Source organism: Amblyomma mixtum, chromosome 1 (genome assembly GCF_055824585.1).
Source record: "Amblyomma mixtum isolate Tamu chromosome 1, ASM5582458v1, whole genome shotgun sequence".
In the NCBI taxonomy this organism is placed as follows: domain Eukaryota; kingdom Metazoa; phylum Arthropoda; class Arachnida; order Ixodida; family Ixodidae; genus Amblyomma; species Amblyomma mixtum.
Window position 1 is genome coordinate 230,237,528 of NC_143012.1, and position 26,864 is coordinate 230,264,391.

The window sequence follows — 26,864 nt, forward strand, 5'->3', positions numbered from 1 at the left end:
GTCGCGCCGTCGCTGTGGGTGTGCGCCTCCAAATCACGTGATACATGATGTCACACCACGTGACACGATGACGTCACGGCAGTGGATAAACGGGGGCCCACCTCGCGCCGTCGCTGTGGTTGTGCGCCTCCAAATCACGTGATACATGACGTCACACCACGTGACACGATGACGTCACGACAGTAGAGAAACGGGGGCCCACGTCGCGCCGTCGCTGTGGGTGTGCGCCTCCAAATCACGTGATACATGATGTCACACCACGTGACACGATGACGTCACTGCAGTGGATAAACGGGGGCCCACCTCGCGCCTTCGCTGTGGTTGTGCGCCTCCAAATCACGTGATACATGACGTCACACCATGTGACGCGATGACGCCACGACAGTAGAGAAACGGGGGCCCACCTCGCGCCGTCGCTGTGGTTGTGCGCCTCCAAATCCGTGACACGATGATGCCACACCACGTGACACGATGACACCACGGCAGTGGATAAACGGGGGCCACCTCGCACCGTCGCTGTGGTTGTGCGCCTCCAAATCACGTGATACATGACGTCACACCACGTGACACGATGACGTCACGACAGTAGAGAAACGGGGGCCCACGTCGCGCCGTCGCTGTGGGTGTTCGCCTCCAAATCACGTGATACATGATGTGACACCACGTGACACGATTACGTCACGGCAGTGGATAAACGGGGGCCCACCTCGCGCCGTCGCTGTGGTTGTGCGCCTCCAAATTACGCGACACGATGATGCTTCGCATTCTCCAGGCTTAACCAAGTTAAGCCTCAGCCATTTTTTTAGCTTATATTTTCTCAGTGAAGCATATCGAAAGAAAGGCAAAGCCGTACTCTGACACTCTCGCTCTGTTCCGCAAAAAAGGAGGCGTCCCTGCAGGGGCAAAACAGTGACTGGTATGCTGTGCTATAGAGCGCGTTGTCGGGCCACCAAATACCGCAAGAAGAAGCTTGGCTGGGGCTAGTTTCTTTAGTTTTTTGCAAGGACAGCGCAAAAAAAGATCAGAAGACACAACAGACGGGACGGGCGCTAAATTTTCTCTTTATTTCAGAAGAAGCAACACAATGATTACACAGGCAGCAATCAACCACAATCAGTTGGGGAGCATACGCATATGATGATACACGCCTTGAAGATGTACGACACATAGAAAATAGCAGATGCCAGGTGCCGAGGAATCATAAAAAAAGAAAATAAAAAGAAAAGACCCGTCAGATTCACTGGAAGTAATTTTGCATTGGAAAACGAATACACAAAATTATAGACCTGACACAACTAAACATAAAAAATTTGTTAGTGTGTTTCATGTGGTAACGTTTCAAAGCCACTCAAGCTGTGAGGGAAGCCGCATTTTAGGGCTCCGGAAATTTCGACCACGTATGTTTTTTAACGTGCACTGAAATTGCACATTACACGGGCCTCCAGAATTTTGCCTCCATCGAAATGCGACTACCGCGTGCGGGATCGAACCCGCGTCTTGCAGGTCAGCAGCCCTTGCACCATAACCACAAAGCCACCGTGGCGGCTTGGCGAGGACTTCACGCAATGTGCTTCGGCAGGTTATTCGAGTTACGGCACATGTCTTTCTAAATACTCGACGAACATCTTTTTCCCTCTTGTTTATGTGGAACGTTAGAGATGCGAGCGGATGTAATCGGGCAGAATCCGACGCGTTGTGGCTCTTTCTTGTAAGGATTTAGTTTTTTGCCTGCCACGCTTGCCCACCTGGGAGGTGAAACTAAAATATTTCGTGATGACACTCGCGAGAGAGCATACCCTTTGTAAGGCGTTGCTCGTTGTCAAAGAGTGCGTTGATGAGGACCTCTTAAAGCAATATAAAGAGGATACAGCGCCATTTCTATTTCCTTTTGCAGTTAACAACAGAATACAAAAGCACGCGAATGAGGGTAGCCCCTTTATTACTGGAGCTCTCAAAGAAATGGACCTCAACATGGAGCCACACATGAAATCAGGTGAGTTTTTTTGTCAGGAAAACCAAAATTTCGGATGAAATCGCGACTGCTGTCGATCAGGCAAGGCAGGACTTCTCAGTAGAGGTGAATGTGCCACACATTCATGAGGAATTTGCCTATACTTAGATTTTTGCGTTCAGAAGTTGGAGGGAGTTCTTGATATGTAAGTAAGCAGAATTCATAGCTTGTCCCACTAGCGGTTCTGTATGCGCAATATTAAACTGTTTATTTGCAACGTTCACATAAACAAATTACAATCTAATTGCGTACTCAGTGGCTGGCGCTAGCAAGCCTCGTGTCACCCTCGAATACATGACTCTGTGGTCACATGCTTGCAAAAGGGCATGAATCTATCCTTAGCTAGATGTTTTGCTTGCATCAATATGCCAGCTTACCACACCCAGTTCATAGGCCAGTTTTTCTAATATTCGCGGGAGCTCGATGCCCATAACATGACCATCTATCGTTGTTCTGTTACTCAATGTTAAATTTTGGTGCTATTCAAACACGTCCCTGCCCAAATGCTACCTCTGCCGTCTACACTCCTAATGACTACGACTCTTTCGACATTTCTCAGCCTAAAAGCATTCACTGTCGGTCAGTACCAAACGCAATATAATTTGGGAAATGCCTTCACACTGATGTTCCGCAGTGTCCGAGCAACCACGAGGAGACGTGTCGAACAATACAGCATTACGACAATATTACTTTTGCGCGCGCAGATCAGTGGGCCTCCTCGGTAACCAGATACACCCATGGCAAGTACAAACCTGGCGACAAGATTACTTTCCAGAAGGAGCTGCTCCAAGATTTCGCGAGGGTACTGGCGGAGCCCGGCTGGGGCGGCTCCGGAATGCGGTCTGTCCTGGCTTGGGGCCTGTTCGAGACCCTACTCCCTTACACGCGGTTGGACGAGTTTGCCAGCGGAAAGGACGCTAGGGTGTTTTGCCTCGATGAGGCCCTGGAAATCATGGAGTTCCCCATTACTGCCAAATACTTACGAACTTGTAAGTCCTTACGCTGTTGAGTCAAGTTTTTGGGAAGATTGTGGCATGCACGCAAAGGGCGCACAATGCAGTTGCACCATATTGCACTTTGACGATACCGGGCAAGTAACTTAAATAGAATGTTTCATAATACCTCTCAATATATTCTGTACAACTGGAGAAACAGCGAAAAGGTTCATACCACTCAGCTGCAATATCTGCATCCATTTGGCACCGTTACCATGAAAGTGAATTTCTTATAGCGCGGCTGTGTGCAGCTCGTTAAGATTGGTTTGCCCTCACTTGTATAGCGCATGATAGGTTCATTTATTTATATTGCGGAGCAACCACCACTGGAAAAGATTAAATAGAAAAAGCCAGAAATCAAAGAATTCAAAACAGCGGAAACTAAAACATATTTTTTGATGATTGAACATACGTAAAGTCATTCCCTCCTTCATAATCATTGAACACAAGTGACTGAACTGGTGAAGTTAAAATTCGCCAATTGCACCTTGAACTACTAATGAGATGGACAACAGAACAAAACCTGTAGACCAGCAGGAAAAAACCGCCCCACAGCTAAGCCTCAAATTCACGAGATAAGGGTGCCCTCATCAATGATCATCATCATCGTCATTTATTAACCCTTAAAGGTCTCGTTAGGCTTCATCTAGGCTCAGCGGTCTGTATACTTTAAGTCAAGAATGAACAATAGGCTGCTGGCTTCCAGACTTGATGCGTTTTAGAACGTAGCAGTACCGGTGATCTCCTCCAAGTTTTCTCATCACTACAAAAATGTACTGAGAAAACTTAAAAAAAAAATGCTTGGAGAAAACGTGTATCTAAAACGAGCGCAGAGTTCATGCACCTAAAACCATTTCGTGCAGAATTGTATGTTCTCTCTGAAGCACTCTTTATGCAACCGCGTCACTTGAAGTCAGTGGTTTTCTGAGTCCCCTATTTCGCTGCGTAAGACTCCTTTTTATCATAACTGGCATGTCCGCCCGCAAACGTCAACAAAGAGGCGGAAATTATAAACTAATTTTAGAAGCAAAATCTTGAACTGATAGAATTGAAGAAATCTTGCTCGCACCGCCCATCTCGATGCATATGTATTCCACTGGACTTCGCAGCTGTCAGCCAGGCTACGCTGAACAAAGCCACGGACATCTTTATAAAAGTCTGTGCCGCCTTCAGAGCGACCTTGGAAGCATCCACGTGGCTCGAGGGCACCGCGCGTGACGTTGCTCTCCGGAAGCTGGCAAATATGAAGGCCCACATCGGCAGTCCAGGCCAGAGGCTAGACGAAGCCTACTTGAACGAATACTACGGTCAGTTGGCGCCAAACTTTTAGTCGAATAACCCTGAAAGAATTAGGGTGCATTTAGTCGCGCTTGATATTAAGGAAGGAAGAGTAAACGCAATGTAGTCATTTTTTGTCGTAGACTGAGGATGCGTGTGAATGAAGACACTAATGTACTGCTCCTGCAAAAATGTTTTATTTTTCTATAGTCAATTTTTTTCATGTATACCAATATCTAGACAACGCAAAAGCAGGTTTCTTCAGCAATGACTTCATCAATTCTGAGCTTGTTGATCTCTGTTAAAACATCAGCTGCAACCATGAACTGTGTTAATATGGATTAAAACTGCAGCCTTCTAGATTTAGAATTAGATCAGCACGACACAAGCGCTCAAACCTCGGCGTTTATTGTGCGGCGACCAATGACAGCAAATAGGAAACTAAAAAAACGTACAAAACGAATGATTGAAAATTGCAAATTGAGAAAAGAAACTGAGAACACAGAGCACACTTCCAACGATAACTTTGTTTTCAGTACCAAACTCCACAAAGTACGACGGAAAGCTTGTCTTCCTAGGAGGTATATTTTCCCGCGTCATGTATATAGAACCACATGATTGTCAGCACCTGTTTTATTTTCCATGATTCGTCCAGTTTCGGGCTAACGCTAACACAAACACAAACTATAACACTGAAATCTTACTCAATAGCCTTCTAAAGACTGCTCTGGATCTACCCATATACTCCTTAGATCAGTGACACAAACACACTTGCCTCTTTTTCAAATAACTGAACTAACGCAACAACATGGAGGCAGGCAAGTAGCGCGCTTCTCTTGTACGGAGCAGGGATGCGACATCCTTAACCGAGCGAGCATCACCCCATCAACCTGACACCAGTTAGCCAATGTCCTCAGCTAGCACGCAACATCTCGCTTCCAAACATGCAAAAAACACGACGCTACGCCCACAATGCGGTGGACGTCAAGTGCATGCAAACCATCACCTCAGAGAAAGGACATGTAAAGTCATATACACAGACGCCAAACGCTCTAATATGAGGTCATACGCGTAAGCATTACATACACCCGGACAGACAGAACCGATAACCGCACAGCTAGGCAATTTTCCAAAACTCCAAATATAACCAGTCTAGAAACTCACGAGGTAATCCTCATAAATGTTCCCCATTGGTTTTATCAGGCGCTCATAAGTGTTTTATGGGAGCGATGGAAAATTTCTACTAAGCTTGGTAAGAATGAATCATTACCTTCAATATTTACATACCAATACCTTACAGTATTCCAATTTTCCAAATTTTTATCCAAATAAGCTGTACTTGCAGACCACTAACGTCCACATTATACCGACTTAAGCAAAGCTATCCCTAATATACAATGACGACTACTGCAAACTCATTTCCATGATACTCCAGTGGAATCCTATAACAGCAATCCGAGCATTACAATTATTTCCCGTTGGATACCTGGTCATGATGGGAGCGGGAAAAATGAGTTGGTTCCTTATTGCACCCGCGAAATCTACATCCGGGTGCCTGCGATTTACTCTCTCCTCACTGCGCTATAGCTCTACAACTCCGCATGGCGTGACATAGCTCACTGTTCCAACTGTTCAGAGACCAAGGCAGACGCTCTGGCTTGGCAGGTTACAGCATGCCTTGGCGGAGCAAGCGCTTTTCTTTAATGGGCCTCAGTATTGGCCTCAAATAAAGTTCTTTTCTCCTTCTCCTCCTCCGGTTTGCTTTTATAAACATGTCCTTAGACCAACTAGACTCAGTTGCAAATCTGGTGAAGTGAATATTGCCGAGCTTTCCAATAGCTTACATGAAACGCAGTGCAATGCGCATCCCTTCTAAGCTGCTACATAAGCAAAATTTCGAAATTGTGCGCAAATAATGTGCGGCATAGCAATGAGCAAGCAACAGCAAATACAAGCTTAGTACTTTTGCTCCCTTAAAACAGAGGTTTCCATGATTCATTGTAAAAAAATAACAATTATCTTTCTCGTACACTTTGCATAATATTATCTTACTGAACCTCAGCGAATTCTCTCTGTAGTAACAACCGCAGATTTTGTTTATAAATACCCTTCGGCATGGTTGCCGCACCTTCCGAAAGCACGCTTCTTAAAGAAATCTTCCATCACTCTCTCCAATCGCAGCTCAATTTCCGGACATCCCGCCTGACGGCAGCTTCTTCGACGGATGGTTGAAGGCCCGATCGGCTCTAATTCACCAAAAGTGGACGGACCAGAATAATGCTATCTTCCCCATCAGCAGGCTGGCCCCCTACTACGTGTACGAAGGCAACATCGTGGTCATCCCGGCAGGTGCATTGCAGCCAGAGTTTTTTCCTGCGAAGGGAATTGCGGCCGTCAACTTCGCAAGGCTAGGCAATGTGAGTCAATAAATGCTTCTGTTCATCTCAAAGAAGAATAACGAAATCGCTGAAGTGAGTAAACGTTCATGCCAAGAGTGGTAGCAGCTGTACCGGGGATGAGCACAAGTCTATCCTGTCATAAATGCTCCACAGAGCAGAGGGTTTATGTCCTGTAGCTTATTTCGTATAAGATTCATCCATATGGAATAGTTTCTAGTGGACGCGACGAGCGGTTTTTCCACTGGCGTCCGTGATTCCTATCTTTCTGGTAGCTTAATGGAGTGACTTTAGCGGTGAATCGTTGTCTCCTTCCATAGGGCGCGCCAGTCTTTGGAGCGCTGCACTAGAACGACAGTGTACCCTTAGTTTCATGACAGAAGAAACTAAGTCCTTAATTATGTGTGTTAGGCCAACTCCATGTAGAACTTCAGCAATAGGACAGGGTACAAAAGAAGCGCAATATTCACCCGAATTTTGTTCAAAAGCAATGCACGCTGTTTGTGGCTGTGCGTTCTTACTGCAGGACTTGGCCCACGAGATCATGAAGGCCTACTACGGTACAGGAATATTGTATGACGACAACGGTCAGGCCAATCCCTGGAACACTACGGCCACTGTACAGCGCTACGTCTCAAGTATGAAGTGTTTGCACCACTCCCACGAAACGGTGAGAGAGAGAGCACTAGGCAAAAGGTTACCCAAACGATGTGTGACCAGATGAGCGCCTTATTATTAGTCTAATAGTGTTCAAAATGACCGACATTACTTTAGGTCTGAAATAAAAATAAATTTTAAAATAATTTTTAGTCGTATTGCCACAAAAAAAAAAGAATAAAAGGCGTATCTCACCATACTAGCCTTTAGCGTCCCGGCGTAGTTTATATGTCGATATGCCTGTCGCCTGGCATATTTAATGCGCCTCTCCGTGTTGCACAGCTACGTACTGATATAAGGTAGCTAGTTTTACACAGCTACTTCCAAGCACAAAACGTGACTGAGCGATAGCACGACACCAGCGCTATGACATGCGCCGTCAACACAACATAGTGCTGCTCTGTGCAGCCCTGTCGCCTTCGGCGTTGTGCTTCGCACTGCATAATTCGTTTGCACAATAAAGGTTTCTGACTAAAAGATGTTTTATTCAGCGCATATGAATAGTTTTAGCAGTGCACATAGGCATGTGTAACCATATCACGCACGTATAAGTTCATGGGGATGAGGCTCAACGGTTCAAGACCAAACTACTAAAGTAAATAAAGTAAAAAAAATTACTTTGGTCTTAAGACAGATTGAGGAGAGGGGGAGCAGTAAATGCATTTCAGAATTCATGGCCGAAAATTCGTGACAAGCGCATTCTTTGCATGAAAACTCGTTAATTAACGCAATATTTTTTTCGCATATCGCAAGGGCGCACAATAACAGTCAGTACATCCACAGATTTTTCCTAGGGACTCTTGTAGTTTCCTCGTATTTATTGTAAAAAAACGCACCCCCTTCGTTTTCCACCTTAACTACTGTCTTCAGTAATCGGTGGGAGCACAGGACAAACTTTGGAAGTAGTATTCTACTGGGCGTTGGACTGTTATGTAACTACCATCAATATGTTCATAACACTACCTTAAATTATTTTAGTGTTACCTCAGTGATGTCTTAAAAAGCTTTACATGCGATCAGATTAACTGCTCTTAGATTCAACGCTCACATTTCAATTTTCACGTAGTTGGACAAATTCTCACGAGCGTCCGTGCGTTCGGAGGTTTCCGGTAGTTACCGCCATTGAGGAGCATATCGAAGTTGTCGTAATTATTCCTAATGATCCCTTGCACTGCAGGCGGGATACTCTCCGCTCAATCTGCCCCTAAACGAAACCGTGGCGTCGGCAAACGTGGCAGACCTGGTGGCCGCCACCGTAGCGCACGCTGGCCTCCAGAGGCTGCACATTTCAGAGAGGACGAGCACGTTGCCGGGCCTCAACCTTACGGCGGAGGAGTTGTACTTTGTGGGCCGCTGCATTGACGCCTGCAAGTACAAGAACAACTCCGACACGCCAGCAGGGTACCTCGTAAGCCCCCTCGCCCGCTGCGAAGTGCCTGCAATGAACATGGAGGCCTTCTCGGCGACATTCGGTTGCAGGGCTAAGACACGCATGAACCCTTCGCCGAAATGCGCCGTCTGGTGACCGTCGCACGCTCTATGCTGCACCAACTGCCTGCGAGGAGGGTTTCGTGTTATTCTTTCCTTTTGCTCTAGAATGCACAATTATTTTGATCCCTTCGGTTATGTTGGCATGGGGGAACAATATCTGAGAAGGCTGTCGGCCGGCTACCGGATTAAAACGCATCATATTGTTCCAAAAGAAGCGAGTCTGAATTTGTGAAACTTCCCTAGAAGATTCAGCGGCTGCGCCATTCCACGGCTCAGCTCTTGGTCGTCGTTTCGATGGCCGTCCATGTAAGCCTGAGGCTTAATTCCATCACCTAAACCGTGCAATACCTCGAATATGGTACACACGAGCTCTCTGCTCGATAGAGGTGTTTAAACGGCGATTTTGGCTTAAAAGAATCTCAGGATCTGATCTAAAAGGCAGCTAATCCCCATGGAAATAGAAAACTTTAATCCCTTGATTTTTTTTTGGCGCCAGCTTGCATCGCTTAACCAGAACTTGCCATTATTACCGATGAGAGATCGAGATTAGGCGGATCGCTTTCAGTGGTTTGAAACGCATTCGAAAGGTAAATAAATACACGAAGCTGCGATTCCCGGCGTAGCTGCTGGTCGAATATAGTGCAGGAATTATCGGGATGCGTCGCCATTCTCATATGCACCATCAGTAAAGGGGAGCTGAGGTTGTTTTTCTTCATAATTGGAGGTGATTGAATGATTCGTACGTACGAAGCTTCAAGGTGAAGCATGCCATGTCGATTTCCTCAGGCATTTAGGATAGTGAAGTAATCGCAGATTAAAACAGTGATGATGTTCATGTTTGTCCGCACCACGTTCGGGAAATACGGAGGACCTGATGACGATGTCATTGTTGATGAAATTTAGAATTCCGACTGCTTTCGCTCACAACCCACCCTTCGTTGTCCGTCCGCGCAAAACCACTCTTCGCAGGCTTAATGTTCGGAGCCGATGGTTTTCTTCAAGCTAAAGCTTCTTTGCTGTAAACGGTGTGCCGCCAAACATGATGTGATCACTGCGGCCCCTGCCCGTCGTGTGCACAAAGAAGTAGCTTAAACGACTACGCGGCTTCAGTCGGAGTCACCACTTCAAATCCTAGCCCGTAGAGGCCGCATTTTTACATGCAATTTTCACAAATCCTTTCCTTTAGCCTCGTCTTAATCTAAAACCCCTTAAGTTGCACTTTAAATCTAAACTCTGAAATAGTGTCTGAATGCGTGAGGCCATTTTGAAGCCCAATATATTTTTGTACATTTGAATTCTGAATATTTTGTTTGATCAAAATTCCGCATTAGTCGTGAATTAAGTGCTACAAAAATTGTTTCCAAGTACTCCTATTTCGCAGTTACAGCAAAAGTCTTAAACACCCGTGCACACCACGTGGGGTTACAAAGTTTTGCAGCCAAACAAAAGCTCCATTATTGCAATATTAGCTAATTTTCAAGTTCATTTTTCCGTTTAGACTTTTAACTACAGTTCCTTTTCATCGATGTTGATATTTGTTTTTAAGGCGGAAGCCTTTAATGTCTCATCGTTGTAAGCAGCAGTTGTCGACAGAAAATGTCACGCTTTTCAATTGGTGGAAATGGTCGTGACGTCACAGTGCGCGAATTTCAAACGGGGCCAATTGCACTTTGGCTAGTAACCATGCAACCAATTGAAGGGATCGTATAGTGATGCTCCAAGTAAGTGGGACTGAGCTTAGTTAATTGCTTAATTACCCAATTAGCCTAATTAGCTTTACTAGTCAGGTCATATAAATAAATAAAACCGATTAATAACTCGGTAGAGCTCAGGAATCGAACCCCGGTCTTCGGCGTGAGAGACGAGCATGCTATCCACTCCGCCATGCCAGCTCGATGGTTTGGAATGAACAAAGGCGCGTCTAGTGAATACGGTGTCTTCACTCACTCTCATCCTCCTCCATTCCCTTCCGGCGAGGTTTAGGTGTCCACCGACAAATGAGAGACAGATACATTTCCTCTTCTCAAAAACCAATTTACCGACGAGCGAGGCGCAGAACCGAATGGGTGATGGCGTTCTATGGACTCCTTGGCAGCGCTGCAAGACGCTGCTGCGTTCCACTCTTAGGGGCGAAGCTTAACATCTTAACCACACATCAGTGACCACACTTTAGGTCAAAAAAGTGCCCCCCTGAATTTTGACGGGTGTCCACCGAGATATGTGAGACAGTTACTGCGTAATTTCCTTTCCTCAAATACAATTTTCATTTTCTTCATTACGGCTCCTCTTTATCTATATTCTTTCACTCCCACTTCCTCCCTTCCTCAACGGTGCGGTTCAGGTGTCCACCGAGATGACAGAGAATTACTGCGCCATTCCCATTCCTCAAAAAGCGTTGCGTTCAAAGGGCAAGGCATCGCGCCGAACGGGTGGTGGCGTTCCTTGGACTCCCTGGCAGCGCTACAACGCGCTGTCGCGTTCCACTCCAAAAGGCAAAGCTTAAGCGTCATTAATTAGCAGTTAATTAGTATTCAGGCATTAATCAGTAATTAACAATTAATTAGTGATTTCCCATCACTTAGTAATTATATGTGACGCCACCAGTGCCACAGAAACAGCGAAGGTGGTGCGGAAAACGCTTCCGCCTCTACCCACTTTAGACAGTCAAAGTGCCCCCTGAATTTTTATTCACTAAACCATTGACAACAGCGAATCGAGACTTTTGGAGCACATTGCATGAGTGTCAGAATATTTGGAACACTTAGGATATTTACGAAATGTTACCAACAGAGAAGTTTGGTTTGTATGATAGCGTGCGTTATTTCGAGAATGAAAACACAAGCGCACTAACAATTCTAAAGTGCACTGGGATCAAACTTGGCGAGCAAGTGCAGAAAGCTTTGCAGACCGATGACCAACCAGCAGCGGATCTGGAAAGTCTTCCTTTTCATCAAATGACGGCAGGGAATTTTCAGCACCAAATAGAATATTACAGCACAGCTTGTGTACTGCAGGTTACCTGTATCAGCACTAAATTGTGCTTGACCAAGCAGAATTTTTCAAAAGTGAAGTCTCCTGTCTGGAATGAAAATTCAGCACTTGAACAGGCCTTTCTACTTCGGTTTGAGTCCTCGGTAGTGAAATTTCAAGAAAGACATTTCTGGAGCGTTAGAAAATTTGCTCCTTCCGAGCCGTGCGCACACACGAGCGCACTCTACGGGTGCTTTTTAACCAAACGCGAATCGTCAAACATGGCAGGAGCCGGAGAAGAGCAGACTGGCATCTTCCCATTTTCCTCTGCTATGAGCTGGATGTTGGGGCAGATAGTGGCGTGGGGAATTAAGCTGGACTTGGAGAGAAAAATATTAATTCGATGCATTAGAGTTCACGTCAGCAACAAATTTCGCAGGCCTATGTGATGAAATTCGCTGATTGATAAACATAGGTAACGTGACTTTGTGACGTCTTCATAACATGCCCTGATTGGTTGAGAGATGCCACATGACACTGTAACGTCATCACAATCTGGCCACCGAGGCAGGGGAACTTTAAATTATTCATTGGTCTAGAGAGGTCACGTGACCTTGTAACGCCACCACAACCTGCTCAATTGGCTGTGAGCAAATAATAGAATTTTGAACACCAGACATAGAAGAAAATCCGGAAGAAGACTTAACAAAAGAAATCAATAGATATGGTTAATGTTTCTAAGTGGAACAGAGATGAAAAAAAATTGAAATAAAAGATCAGACAAATTAGAAGCAAACGCCATCATCATCACAGCTTAGTGTATACCGGGTACTGCAAAAGATAGCTGTCATAATATGACAGTTGATGGACCGAATACTGCAACTAAAGTGAAGCATGTAGACGTAGAAGTTGGAACAGAAGCGGCAATAAATGCGAATTATAATGTGGTCACACTCCACTCCTTACGGAAATAAAGCCTCCCAAAGTTTTTCTCTTGTTTTTCTCGCGCAGGGGTAACACAGCAGTTTATATAATCCGTAAACGCGGCGTCTCACTTTGTAAGTTACAGATTCGAAAACTGGTTTTCCGTAAAAATTACACGGCAGATTCTACCTGATTGAATTATCAATCGTTTTCTTCAGGCATCGAGCCCTCTATGCTTCGTACCACATGGTGTTTTTCCACCTAGTGCTTACTGCGATCTGCTAATTTATCTTAGGAAGCTATCTCAAAATGTATCAACAAATAAAGACTGATTCTGATTCTGATCTGTTCTCTATATGAAGGATGCGAAATTCTCCTGAAGCTGAGAAATAACTGATAGGAGTAGCCCACCCAGAAAATTCGTCTACATCACTCTTTGAAGAACTTCGTACATAGCGCCTTAAAGGGTAAATGTGAAATGGCCAATCGGTGTAGCGGTCTGTTTTTGGGCTTCGTCATTATGAGAATGGCGGCAGCCGCAAACGAAATCGCACAGATGAACTCGAATTTAGTATCTAAACGCTGTTGAGTCGTTATAGGGAATAGAAAAGTAAATCAGAAAAAAAGCTGCGACCACGAATGACACAATTAGCAGTAAATTATGCGTGAGTCAAGGCGCCATAACTTCCGCAGTTTGGTTTGCCTTGTCAACCTAGTTTATGCAAGTTCCCAACCTTTTCCCACAACACGCCATTCGAAAGAGCAAGGCACACGTCCTGCTTACAAAGCAATGTCAACCATTCATTAGGGGCTCCTCATTTCTCCTGTGTACTGTGCGTTGGCACATTCTTCATGACACTGGCAAGCGTGCGCTGGAGGTTCTATGCTCTGTCTGGTAATTTAGGGTACGAATCGTCCATAATAGGTAACTGTCAACATCGACCACTCATACTTGCGATAACACCTTATTCTTTGCGGGTGTTTTTCCGTCGATTATGAAGCAGAACAAAGCTTCAGCACCAAAAACCCGGTCTAGGAGGATTTGAAATCTCTTGAGTAGATGCCTAGATGGTGGCTGTGCTGATTCTTCTTTTAAGCGATGTTAGTCTTGGCAGCAGTAACAAATGACATCAGGGAAATAATCCGTGCCTTGATTCGTGACTCAGCGGTTTTCACCCAGGCGACTGAGGAGCTTCTAACCGGTGTGGTTTGGTGAGCATCTGCTGATCTTACCATGTCTACATTTTATTCATTTTCGCTAACGCATAAATTTAAAAACAAGGAATATCTTGTTGTGTCCAGTCAATTAAAAAAATGCTAATGATTCAAGGCATGAGTTTTTCTGCAGCAGAGGGCGGGGATATTAGTCCAAGGCTCCAACGGCTTGTGCTGTACGAGTCACACGGTCGATAATTTTGAGCTGGTCTTGACGTGACTTGCAAGTCAGCGTGGTCGTCCTCAGCAAAGGTGGATGCTCATAAAAAAATAAGCTTGCTAGACTAAAGAAAATTTAGCGACAGAAGGCTAAGTAACAATAAAACAAATGGGCCCTCCATGAAATATTAGTTCTGATGGCTCTCTCTCTTCCCTTCAGCGGCACGCACAGCTGAGTCATTGTGCTGCCATTGTTTGGTATCGGTTGCCACGGCACATACTGCAGTCTTTCCGCTGAGCCCACTTTGCCTATTCTTCGTATGCAAGTAGTGCTGGCTCTGCGCGTTCATGTAATAATGACGTGGCGTCGCCTCGGCGACACATATAGGGTCAATCACACTTAGAGGGAACACGGCTATGTGTTGCCGCGCACAGGCGGAGCACCATTGCGTGCAAGCCGCTAGCAAACCCGCGCAAAGGGGCAGATGACACGAAGAACCACGTCGAGGTACCTCTTCTAGTGCGCCAGTCTGCATCGATTCATGAACGGGTTAGATGCAGTGGCACTCTGCCGGTACGTGGCTACGCAGAACCGCGTTCTCTCTATCGGTGATCACTGTGTACATATCTATATTCGCACTCTTTCCCAGCCTCTTCTGCAGGAACAACTGGGTTGTCGCGCACTCTGCGCTTCTGTTCGCGACTTCGTGTCTACCGCAAAGTCGGAGAGTTAACTACGCCACTATTTCTGATGCAGCTGAAGCAGCCACTCTAGAGGTTTATTAGAGAATCGGTTTATTAGTGGCGCATTCACACCTTACGATACGTTCAGCAGCGGCGAACAGAGTGACCTAGAGTCCCTGACCGGCACGCGCCTAGCGTCGAAAAATGGACAGCCTGGCGGCAACAGATATGCATCGCTTCCCTCCTCCATCTTGCTCCCTTTGCCCATTGCACATGTTTAACTTTCCAATCCTGCACCTCCTCGCACTCTTTTATAATGGCAAAAAAACAATGTCGCCCCGATTTCGGCAAAGAATCTATTAGCGATCGCTGTAAATACCTTGGGTAACGTTCCAGCCACATGAACAAGAATGAGCACGTACGGCGAAAACTGACACGAAAAGCGACCAACAGCAAAAAACAGAGCTTGCGGTGATGGCACGCCCGCCAACGGGTGCGGCGGCCTCGGAGCGTGGCTGCTGAATGACGCCCGGTGCCGCTGAGATCGAAGACCCTTCTTCCGCCGCAGCTACATCGCCCGCAGATCCGCCGCGTTCGCCTAGAGGGCGCTAGATACCCGCTCCTGAACAAAAAAGCACCGTGTACTGTGTTATGTCGTTTCCTGTGAGATTCTCACACGTTCCAGCGACATCACTGCTATTGCACGCTTTTGTGATGGCAAATACTTGCGGCCGTTTGCAGGACCTTCAAGATTGCTATAGCAGGTCTTTCCGTATTCTACAACTTTTCCTGCATGTGTACGCCTCTCGCGAGTACAGCACTGATCTAACCAGAACTTAAAACCTCTGTCTAGGGACATCAGGCTCATTCAAGGGTGTTAACACGAGAGAGATATGGGCAATTTGGATTAAAAATGCGCTACGTTGTATCACTATATCGCCCTACGCAAGTGTCTATCGGGCAGTCGAATTCATTTGTTCTGAAAGGCGCTATTTAGGCGTAAAACCGATTGTTTTGGGGGCGATTTTTTATTTAGTTCGTTTCAATTTGTTTTACAGTGCACATGAAAACCAAAGAGAGGCAAGCGAAATGTGTTACATAATACCTGACTAAAGCCTACCCTGTTGCACGGCAACCAAAAAAAACATCATTCGAACGATTTCACAAATTCCGATTAAAACGCACTACACAAAATAACACGACAATACTATACTACAAAATTAATGTTTCAGATTTAATGACGGTATAATAAATCCGCAAGAATATGCGTATGCGTAGCACTACTACTTGACATCTCTGGTCACTCCGAGTTTACAACTCTATGGACAATAGCTAGGAGGTAAGCCCTCCGAGCTTGCGGTGTCGGAAACGCCATGTTCTGTGATCTAATATTAGTATGGAACTCAGTTGGGGAGCTCGTAATTGGTAAATTGTAGGGGAGTCAATGCATGTGTTTCTGAAATATTTGTTTACAATGTTTAATTTGATTCTTTTTACGTATGGCCGCTTTTTATGATATTTGTTTTCTGTTGCAAGTAAATTGTGTTTTATAAAAGGTCCTTCTGTGTTTTGGCTCAGTGAAAAGTTGAATGAAGGACAGATAGCCCTTTTCGTAGCGGAAATCATTTTTCTCTATTTTTCAGTCTGATTATGGCACCGACAAGCACCGTTAATGTAGATAAGAATAGTACCGCTGCATATTTACATCACCAGTCAAATTTTTCGAAGGCTGTTTATGATTATCACATACCACGACGCTTTAAATTTCAGATGTTCGGAATGTTCGTTCCACAATAAGCAGTACTTACAAAGTGTTCCCAAAAATTTTATCGAATTCTCAGAAACTACAGTCGAATACGCAAACCTTCGGCGCAATGTAGTTCCCACTGATGTCGTTTTTAGCCGTAAATATGGCATACTTATATCGCTATTGTTGCATTACAGCAGGACGGACGTTGGCAAGATGTAATGTTGGGACGGCAGTATGTTAGCGTCTTGTAGAGTGAAAACCATCTCATCTCCCGAGAATAACAATTTGGCATGATCAGCGTGAATAGCAACATTCTTAGTCCATGCTATGCTGACTACATTGGTTCTGTATACAAAATCATGCACGGTGGGCAAGATCGAACTGAACAGTAAAAAAAGTATTTTTGTACATCCTCGTATTGTGGTCTTGTTTATTATGTTACTTGGAGGCGATTAATTGGATAGCTACCAAGAAGCCCCAGAAGGGCACCCTTTATGACGTACCCTTACCGTTTTTCGAGCATTATAGTGGTTCAAAAGCTTGAATTTGAGGACAACGCATCAAGCTATGGAAAAGAAAATGATACCTGTACCATTAAGAGACAAGAACATAGCAGAGCAGTTCAGGTAGTGTACGTGAGTTAACAACATCATAGTCGAAATCAAGAAGAAATGGTCATCAGAGGGTATGTGATAGGATGGCCAGATAATTCATGGTCGTTATGTTTAAAATACCAGACTCCATGCGGTAATATGCGTAGCAATGTGCGGCAGGAAGTCACGTGTGTGGATGAGATTACAAAATTTCCAAGGAGAGGTGGCTGCAGCTTCATCCGGACATGCTCAATTGGAAAGATATTGGAGAGGCTTTTTTCCTGCAGTGAGCATAGTTATGCTGATATTGATGATGATAACGTTCAATTAGATAACCCTTTATTTTAAGCAAGCCAGACTCTTTTTTTATTTTTGATGGGCAAAGTGTTCATACTGTAACAACTTTCACAAAGGGAAGTTTGCGTAAAACAGTGTGTATTGCGACGTTCAATGACGGGCCACGACTTCGTCCTTCTCTTCCGCAAAATGCTATGCACGAACAAGCCTCAGCGCATGGATACAAGTGCGATCCTCTCATGAGGTTAGGGCCCTTTGCTCTACCATATAGAGTAATGTATTCGACAAATCTTCTGGAGAATGACGATAACAAAAACCGACTTTTTTGGACTTATGGGGTTTTAAGTCACCATGCAGCTCAGGCTATGATGGACACCTAGTGAAGGGCTCCGAAAATTTTTACCACCAGGGGTTTTAAATCCAAAGCGTCACTACAGGACCTCGGGCTGCAGTCGCGGACAGTGCAGATTTGACCTTCAGCTGAGGTAGAGGTCAAACCATCAAAAAGAGAAAAAGAAATTGAATCAATATCTATGACTGGCAGTCGAACCCGCAGCTGCAGGAACACGCCTACTTTAAGGGTCTCTCAGCGAGAAGCACGGGCCCCCCCCACACACGCACGCACGCACGCACGCACGCACGCACGCACGCACGCACGCACGCACGTGTGTGTGTGTGTGCGCGCGCGCGCGCGCGCGCGTGTGTGTGTGTGTGTGTGTGTGTGTGTGTGTGTGTGTGTGTGTGTGTGTGTGTGTGTGTGTGCGCGTGCGTGCGTGCGTGCGTGCGTGCGTGCGTGCGTGCGCGCGCGTATCCTTTCTGTAAATGCGTGCTTTCGTTTCGATTCGAATGTAGAAAATATTCTCTGTAGTTTTTGTTGCGATAGCTGCACCACGCCAGCCATTGCAGAGAGTTAAGCGGAGCGGCGCCTCCCTAGCTATTGCACAAATTACAAAATAACTGCAGAGACGTGGAGGCAGCATTATGGTAAGCACAACTTCGCATTCCTCATCGGCGATGTTCAAGAAATATAAGACATGAGCTGGCTTACTACACTACTGTAGGTAAACATTGAGCCTTCCAAGATACGCGTGGGTTGCGACGGTTAAGTTTCTGGCAAATAAATCAACAGTTTTTTTTCCTAAATGAGACAGATCAACCTAAACGAATACTGAGAGAAAAAAGAAAGTGTGTTATTCGTAGAAGAAATAACACCATCAAGCTGGTATGTTATTTCTTTACATGTCAGAGCAACTCTACATCGTAATTTCATTGGAAATTATGCAAATAGTTCCTTCAGTATGAACACGTAAAACCTTAGATTTCACTCTTGTCTATGTGGAACTCCTGGTTTCAAGCAATTTTTTTTGAAAAAGCTTTATTTCTGCTTTTTTTAGGAGGTTGCTAGAATGTAGAATGTAAGTGACCTAGAATATATTTTACTTCTCTCTCGCAGTCTAAATTTATTAGTATTAGCGAAATAGTAGACGCGCTGAGGGCGGCAAATGTCAGGGTAACGGATAGTATTAACGCTTTTTTTCATCTTCTATTCAGGTTGTAATAAAGAATTTAAAAACCCACTGCCAATTAGCACATTAAACATGTTTACACTCACTGCAGCAGGGCGCATACTTCCTTCATCGGCGACGGGGCTAATGAGCCGGACGTAATCGTCGTCTACAGGATTCATCTCTTGCGCTGATTTCTTTATACCCTTCGTTGTCGATGATAAAGTAGTGCTGAGGAAAGTATCAACGAAAACACGCACAAAATGGCCTTATCTATCAGACTCAAGTTGATAAAGAGGACAACATGAGTGCATTTGGGTCATTTTGATTCGTACATCAGCAGGATATGGCTCATTTTTGATTTCGCAAAGGTCTTGAGTGCAGCTTTTTTTTTACGTTAATCCTTTGCAAAAGAAAGACCTATGGATGAACTTTTCCTTTACACCTATACTGAGTTTCGGAATTTTGCTGATTTCGAAAAAAACAAAACATCTCGAACTAACACACCTACACGGAACAAGTAGGCGGGAGTAAAGGCTGAAGATAAAAAGGAACACTAAATTAGGAATTCACATCTATTGGATTTTTGTCCATCTATCGTTCAATCAATTACTCGTCACGGCCACCATTCTGTGAATTGTCCTTAACATTCTGTTATTTCCGTCTCCCTGTGTAGCCAATTGCCCCCCGCACACTCACACATACTCTCAGCTTCCTACTGTTTAGGGCTAGAGAGCATAGGTACGGAATGTCCTTAATTCTACCCGTAACCTTCCTTACGTTGAAACCGCATTCGAATGTGCTTTGGGTTGAACCTTCGTGCTTTACTGCGGCGTCTCTCCATTCGTTCTTTGCCTCGCTGCTACTTCTCATACAGGGACGGCGGTGGAGTGGAAAAGCGGAGTAGTTAAGGCCATCGGAGAAGCAAAGACATCCGGATAGGCTTGCTAACTTTACTTTTGTGGATTCACCGCAGACCCAGGAACCCCATTAGTCAGTGTGTGCATGAGTTTTTAGATTCAATGAAAAAAAAATGAAGCGAATAAGCATCACGCTTCGACCAAATAAGAGTCAAGGAAATAGGTAGGCACACAAGAGTGACAGAAGAAAAGTGCGACGAGTATTGCCTGCGGAAGGGGCCAGCTAACCGCGATTCCGCTACGTGTTCGGGAGAAGCCATAAATGAGCTGCGCATCGGATGCCACCCCGGAAGCAGCCGGCGATGATAAATGGGGAAAAAAAAGGTACAGGGTAAATCGGAAGCACAAAACGTAGAAAACAGCGGGGAGGAGAAGAACGTTGTCTCTTATTTTCCGCTACGCCTTTCGGTACCGCGCAGCAGGCGTGGCACACCCGTGCCATGCGTTCGAGATAAAAAGAAGAGATAAAAAAACATAGGAAAGTTGACATCTGAGTGCCCAGCCATGCGAGATAATTAGGGCGATGAGAGGAACGGAATCTTCTTGGCTGAATCATAAACTTCGGTTCCTGCCACACGCATTTGGTTTCCCAGAGGCGCTGCCCATAAAGTTTTACCCAGCGGTCGCGGAGCCCTCACTTACTTCGGTGTGACTACCCTCACCTCACTGAATATTCTTCTGATTTGCAGTACTTCTATCTTTAACACGTATCTCTGGTGCCAGGTAATTACTCGATAATCCATCTTCCAGAGCGGTAGCCCGACGACGTTAGGAGTGCGTCCGTCCCGTTCAGTGTGTGGCTAATTTAGATGTAATGCGTTTTCAGCTCTGCATAGGGTTCGTTGGAGGTTCGAGCGACAGGGTTTTCTTTTTCCAGTATTCTTTTTGTTTTCTTGCGCAATCCTAATTATCTGTACGGTTCCATTCATGTATTGAGGCCCCATGCGATACAATATATTAAGTTGTATATCATAGTGTGGTTTTGAACGTCTGCGCCAATATGGGTTTCGTTTCACCAAGCGTGCAGGATCATTGAGCCTAACGACCAGCTAATTGTATTTAGTGCGGCAGGTGTGAATTAGTTTATCAGTTATGGTATTAGCGAAATGTCATGAAAAAGGTAAATTTTTCTAAAGCTAATCGTAGCTATTTGATGGGGCGCTCTGCTTTGTCAAAAGCTCAGCACTAATAGCTATATTTGAAAGTCAAAACATGTTAATTTCTAGTAGTTTCCGAGAAAACTAAAGCATACGTCATTAGGGACAGATGCAGAATGATCAGAATGATACAGTTATGATCATTACATTTTTTCGACACGATAGTCCCTTAATACGAGATCGCCTTAGGATTTAAGTTTCAGCAGAGCAGTTACTATGAGGTGATGTCCAAGGGCAAAGAAAAGGTACTGCTACGCTTTTCCAGATTTTATGCCTGTTTTCATCATCAGCCATGAATAATTCTGCATAATCTCGTAGCTTTTTAATGGCCATGCTGCCTCTGATGTACATGGGGTGCTGAAGTTTAAAATTACATTAAACTGACCACATGAGGAAAAAATTTATAACGCTGCCCGCTACGTGAAAAAATGCTGAATACGAGGCGATGCAGCCCAGTATTGCAGGCATTATTTATAAGGGATTTTTCATACAGAGCGTTTACTCTTTATCAGGGAAACTGAGGGCTAAATTTAGCAAAAAGATAAGGTTTGAATAATTTCAGCAAATCCTATGAACCGAAATTTTCTTTTCCTTAGTTACTCAGTTTTCAAGCTGCTGCCGGAAAAAAATGAGCTGAAAAGCGAAATTTTGGTCCTGTTGAAGGAGGTTTCGGTTTCAGTATATAAATAGAAAAATTGTTACCATCCAAATACGCAATTTACATCTCGTAAAACAATTTGGACTTTTGCAAATGCAGTATTGTAGTGCACTCTAGATCGATTTTAAGATCATAGCGTTTCCTCCAGTTGCGAGAAAACCTGAGTACTGAAGATTTTAACATTTTAACTTGAGTCGCTCTCAGACGTCAACTCCCATAAACCTAAACCTATTTTGCCTTGATTGAAATTCACTCGTGACGGGAGGTATTCACACGTGAACTGCTGCAAAGAAGCAGAAAACCCCATTCAACAGTGCGCTAGGCGTGCACAAAGAAAAATGAGAACATACGGTTTCTGCGATGTTGAAGATCCACCTGCGGCCATCCTACAGTATGAGCTTCTATGTTTACCTACACACCTAAAGAGAAAGTGTAAAAATAATTATGACCGGTTTTGTAAAATATAGAAATTTCCACCACGTGTAAGAAAAGGATTTTGTGCTCTGCTTGTAGTTTCGACATATAGGTCCTTGCTACGTGAAGTTCACCCTATAGAAGCTGGAGCAGGAGAAATTTCAACAAAGGAACTCTTCCAAATTTCTTTTTTAGTTCAATGGAACACGTTCCACGCGGATAAGTACTCAGCCTAACCACCTAACTGAAGCCGAAAAATGAAGCGCACGCCGCTATTTCAGCTTGTCCTCTGACTTAACTTTACTATCACTGTCGGCTCTTTTCGCGAATTGGTGTGAAATAACGGAGGAAGAAATTCTCAGCCAACATTGCCTCAGTGCTCAACTTATGAGCGTTAGCTGCGGGGCCAGCAAGTGTTCACAGCGGTGTGCTTAACAATCGTGGACAAGACTTTTGTGCCCCATGGTCTTTCAATTTTTGGCAGGGTGACCACATGCAATGTCTTTCTCGCCATTAAACTACATTAAGTGCTCCAAATTATTCATTGCACAACACTTTATAAAAGCGTTTCCCCAGAGTTTTTGCACCTGTGCAATTAATGCGGCGTGATAGCCTTTTCCGGACTGTAAGCGCTGGTGGAATTAGTTTAGTCCACCTGAATGTCTGACAGAAACTTTCCAGTTTCATATTTTTCCGACGCACTACACACATAATAGTGTGTGCATTCTTGCAAGTAAAGTTAGTTCATGCTTTACCGCGCCTCATTGTGTCCTCTTATTGTTTCTGATCGTGTGTGTTTGCGGCAATTCTTTCATGAGGGGTATTTGGCTTTTCTTTTCCTTCTTGTTAGGTTTTCCCCTGAGTTCCTTTTTTTTTTGGAGTCGAGGGAAAGCCTGTACAAGTATTTAATTTTTACGCTGTTTCCTCCGCCAATGTATCGTTCTGTGCATTTTTTGCCCGTCTCATGACACGCTCAAGAGAGTATGTAAAATGCCCCTCTCTAAAGAAGGGCATTTGCCCGCTCTAAAGAGTGACCAATCACCTAACTGCAGTTTGCAGCGCCGCGGCTTGGTCGGCATGAAGGGTAGCCCAGATGATGGCCTTGTAATGAAACGCACGGGACAGCTTCCCAATCGGTTGCCTGAAACTTCACATTTAAGTTAGCCAAATATGGAATCTTAACCTGTAAACATAAAAAGGTTATTTGCCACGTCTTACAGAAGCAGTATGCATGTTTACCATACCCAAGAAAAAAAATCACCACTACACAAAACAAAACCACCAATAATTTGCTTCCAGTGTGGGTTTTCTCAGGTTTCCAAGAATAAGAGTGCGTGAAAATCTCAAACTATTATGTACGGCTCCTGCAGCTTCAAATTTTATTAAAAAACTCACAAAGACGTTGGTTGCTCTTAAACATTCTCTAGATCATAAAGTGTTACTTTGAGGTGTGATTGAAGATGAGCAGACAGACAGCAATTGTTTTTAATACAAGTGTGGTCGTTGGTACACCCTATGAGATGGTTTTAGTTAAAATTGCTTTTCAACAAATTTTGATGCTGCAACGGCAAAGCCAGGTGAAAGCCTGACTGTCTGGTCTTTATCACGGAAGAAGACTACTTTCTGAGTATAATTGTGAGTTGCAAATTTGCATCATGCTATTACGAAGAACATAGGAGGAGCCGAGCCAAGATGATGTCTATGTCATTCAAGTTATTTGAAACTGGCCTAGAACTCCAACCTACTGTGAATGCCACCTTATACTATACGTGCGAAGTGGACATCTGTTTTGTGGTTTTCAGTCCAGTGATTTTGGGCTAGTCTTATTAGATTATTAAACAGCCCGCCGTTCAATTGACGTACATCCCACGGAACTACCTTGCGCTGGATGCACTGAGGGCACGTACAGGAGGCACATGCACAATTGATTATGACCTTAATTTCTTCTGAGAGTTTCTCAGGCCCGCCGAGTTCACTGAGTTCACGTAGCCTTCTTTAGTTGCGGCGCAGTAGCCCTAACTATCTCTACCGAGACCATTTATGGCTTTGTGACAGAATCATTTAGTGTGGCTAGAGCAATCTGTGAAGGCCAGTTTTGAGCATGTTAGTGGTGTTCCCTCCTTAAACGTGCAAACAGAGGCGTCGCTTAAAAAAAATGAATACAATGAAAATGTGGAGACCTAGACTAGAAAAACGAAATAAGATCATAATCGTCTGAAAATGAAACCATTTATTATTTCTACAGACGAAACGTTCACGCTCGTTGAAGCTTTCTGCAGACGCTTTCTTCTTTTAAAAAGTTGTAAGCTCTTCTGAACTGAACTCTGGCTTCGCCTCAAAGTTACCCGTCCAAAACCAGAATTCAGGAGCCCCAAGCTTCACTCTTGTGCCGTCTCTACTGTTGGAAAAACGATACTGCTCCGTTTGAGTGACAAATCCCCGTTAGCCTCACTTGAGCCCACAGTTGCCTAGGTGATCGACAGTAACTGAAAGGAACAAGATAAGTACCAGAGACAGAAAACAGCCGTCATAAAGGCGTCTCTTCTCAAAGCTGTAAAATAAATGAAGAAATTTAAAAATAGAGACGCTGAGGCACGAAGTTGCGCTTTCTTGCTGGAGCAGTTTACGCTTCAGTTTGTTTTGTTGCACTAGAAAAAAACAACAAAGATGAGGACTTTAAACAAAATGAAACTGTGACAGCAGCAAAGCTTGGAGATCTCAAGTTGTTTGCCCTGCTTTCAAAGTAAACGCCTTTACAGAAGCAGAGACCAAGATAAGCTCAGTTTAAGGGCTTGAAGGGATCCAGAGTTTAGAGGTTGAAATGGAACTTCAAGGGATCATTGTGACCAACGAACATAAGAAAATAAATTGCGAAGGCGCCCAAACGTCACCATTTTCTTTCTTCACAGAGCAGGTGTGAGGTGCAACCGCTTTTTCTTCTCTTTTTGTGGTATTTTGTGCTCGTATGACACTACACAATTGCTGCTTCTTTTTTAATGTTTGATTCTTCTGTACTGCACGCGGCGCAGTTCTTTTTTTGGTGTTCTGAGGCATTTCTCGTAAATACCTCACATGCGTTGCATTTACGGTGCCCGCGTCAAGTTTAGCTCATGCGTGCGTGTGGGGATCGTGTGCGGGAATCATCTCTGTTCGCCCCGCCATTTTCATCTGTCTCGTTCCGACGGATCAAAAAGTACATTAGACACTTAGATGACTGCCTCCGATATCTCACAACATTCCTTTCCCACAGGTTTCTGTTTGTGTCTGTTTCATAGCCTTCACATTGGCAAGTTGCCTCTCATGTTTGGCACCTGGGTGGGGCTACGAAAAAGATCCATGCAGGCATTCTACAGCGCAAGAGTGGATTTCTGCCATTTGCAATCACTAGCCTACTTTCTTGTGAATATGGTAAATGTTTAAGAAAGCGACAATGAGAGGTTACGCATTAGTTCAGATATCTGCGTTGCAACGATCTCCGTATACTAAGTCCAAACAATTCACTTCACTTATTCCTTAGAATTTCTTGAAAGATTTCTACATTTTATATTTACTTAACTTGCAGAAATGCGTAGTTTGATCGATTATAGCAATGCAAGACATACGGATGAATTTTATTGAGCTTGCAAGTTAGTACGCTCCTAAATTAACAGCTCTATGAAAAGCTCGAAAAATATTTAGATATGCATTTGGTTTTCTAAAACTCTGCCTCGAACGATCTTGCATTCAAGATAAAGGCGACAACGGAATCCAGCATGCACTCCAGTGGAAAACTCACGCACGAATGTAAACTTGACTTTCTCCGCTTTATGCATGCAGTTAGGTGAAGAAAAAAATGTTTAGTCTCAGGATCGACTTTCCGCACAGACTCGAAAGTAAATACGATCGAATACGTCACATATTTCTCTCCGGCTACGAGTCACTCGCTGTACATTCTCGCTCCGCAGTATAGCCTTGTTCTTGGAGTGTGATTTTTATAGGCCTTTTTTTTCTGGTCCTTTTACTCGCTCTGTCATTGAGAATATCTTTTTCTTCATTTCGAGTTATCTTTGGCCACCCTCCATTGCTATCTTTTTCCCTTCACTTTGGAGAACACTGGCTGCATCACCGACCTCGCATTCTGCTGCCTCTTTTTCTCGTTTTTTTCTTGCTACATATGCCACTGCTTCACTGTTGCTCGTGTTGCTGGGTGCATCCGCTCAGCTATCTCCCCTTTACTTCCGTTTTGTCCATCGCTCCGAGTTTTGCGTGACTGCGCAAACAACGACATCATTGACGCACTTGCAGTTTTCTTTCTCGTAAAATTGTACGCCTTTTTGTTCCATTATTTCTCGAATGCTTCTGTCCTTTCCAAGTTCTGCATTTCCCTTTCTCCGCTCTTCGTTTCTCTTCACAAGGCTTTACGTTTCCTTCTTTTTCATTTGCTGTTCAGTCGCTTTTCCTACCACCCACTCTTCCGTTCCGAGAAGACCCATTTCTTTTCTAGAATTGGAGGCATCTCCGAGTTTGTCGCAGGGATAGGACAGATGGCTAGGCCACGCAGGACAGAGGAGACAGACTCGCTATCCTGAACGTTTCATGGCAGCAAAGAATGGCTCTTATTCTGGCTTTATCACTTCGCTTCCTTTTAGGCGACTTTGAGTCTCTCCAATTTGTCTACGGTTAAGACAAACGTTCTTTTGTTTAATCTTACTGACAGGGCGAACTTTCGTGAAATGCTTATAAACTGTCTCTTTTTTTTTTGTTCCAAGAAATTTTGAGCCTAGCATGGTGATTTCAGGACGCAACAGAAC

The 26,864-nt window shown here is 44.4% G+C and overlaps 1 protein-coding gene across 1 annotated transcript; it reads left to right on the top strand.

The window, feature by feature from the left end:
* The first annotated feature begins 1,959 nt into the window (after positions 1-1,959).
* LOC149371114 (neprilysin-3-like) lies at positions 1,960-8,862 on the top strand. Its single transcript, XM_089579315.1, has 6 exons — positions 1,960-1,993; positions 2,716-3,000; positions 4,116-4,313; positions 6,466-6,701; positions 7,207-7,350; positions 8,515-8,862. Exons 1-6 carry the CDS (start codon positions 1,960-1,962, stop codon positions 8,860-8,862), a joined length of 1,245 nt encoding a protein of 414 aa, XP_089435441.1.
* The last annotated feature ends 18,002 nt before the right edge of the window (positions 8,863-26,864 follow it).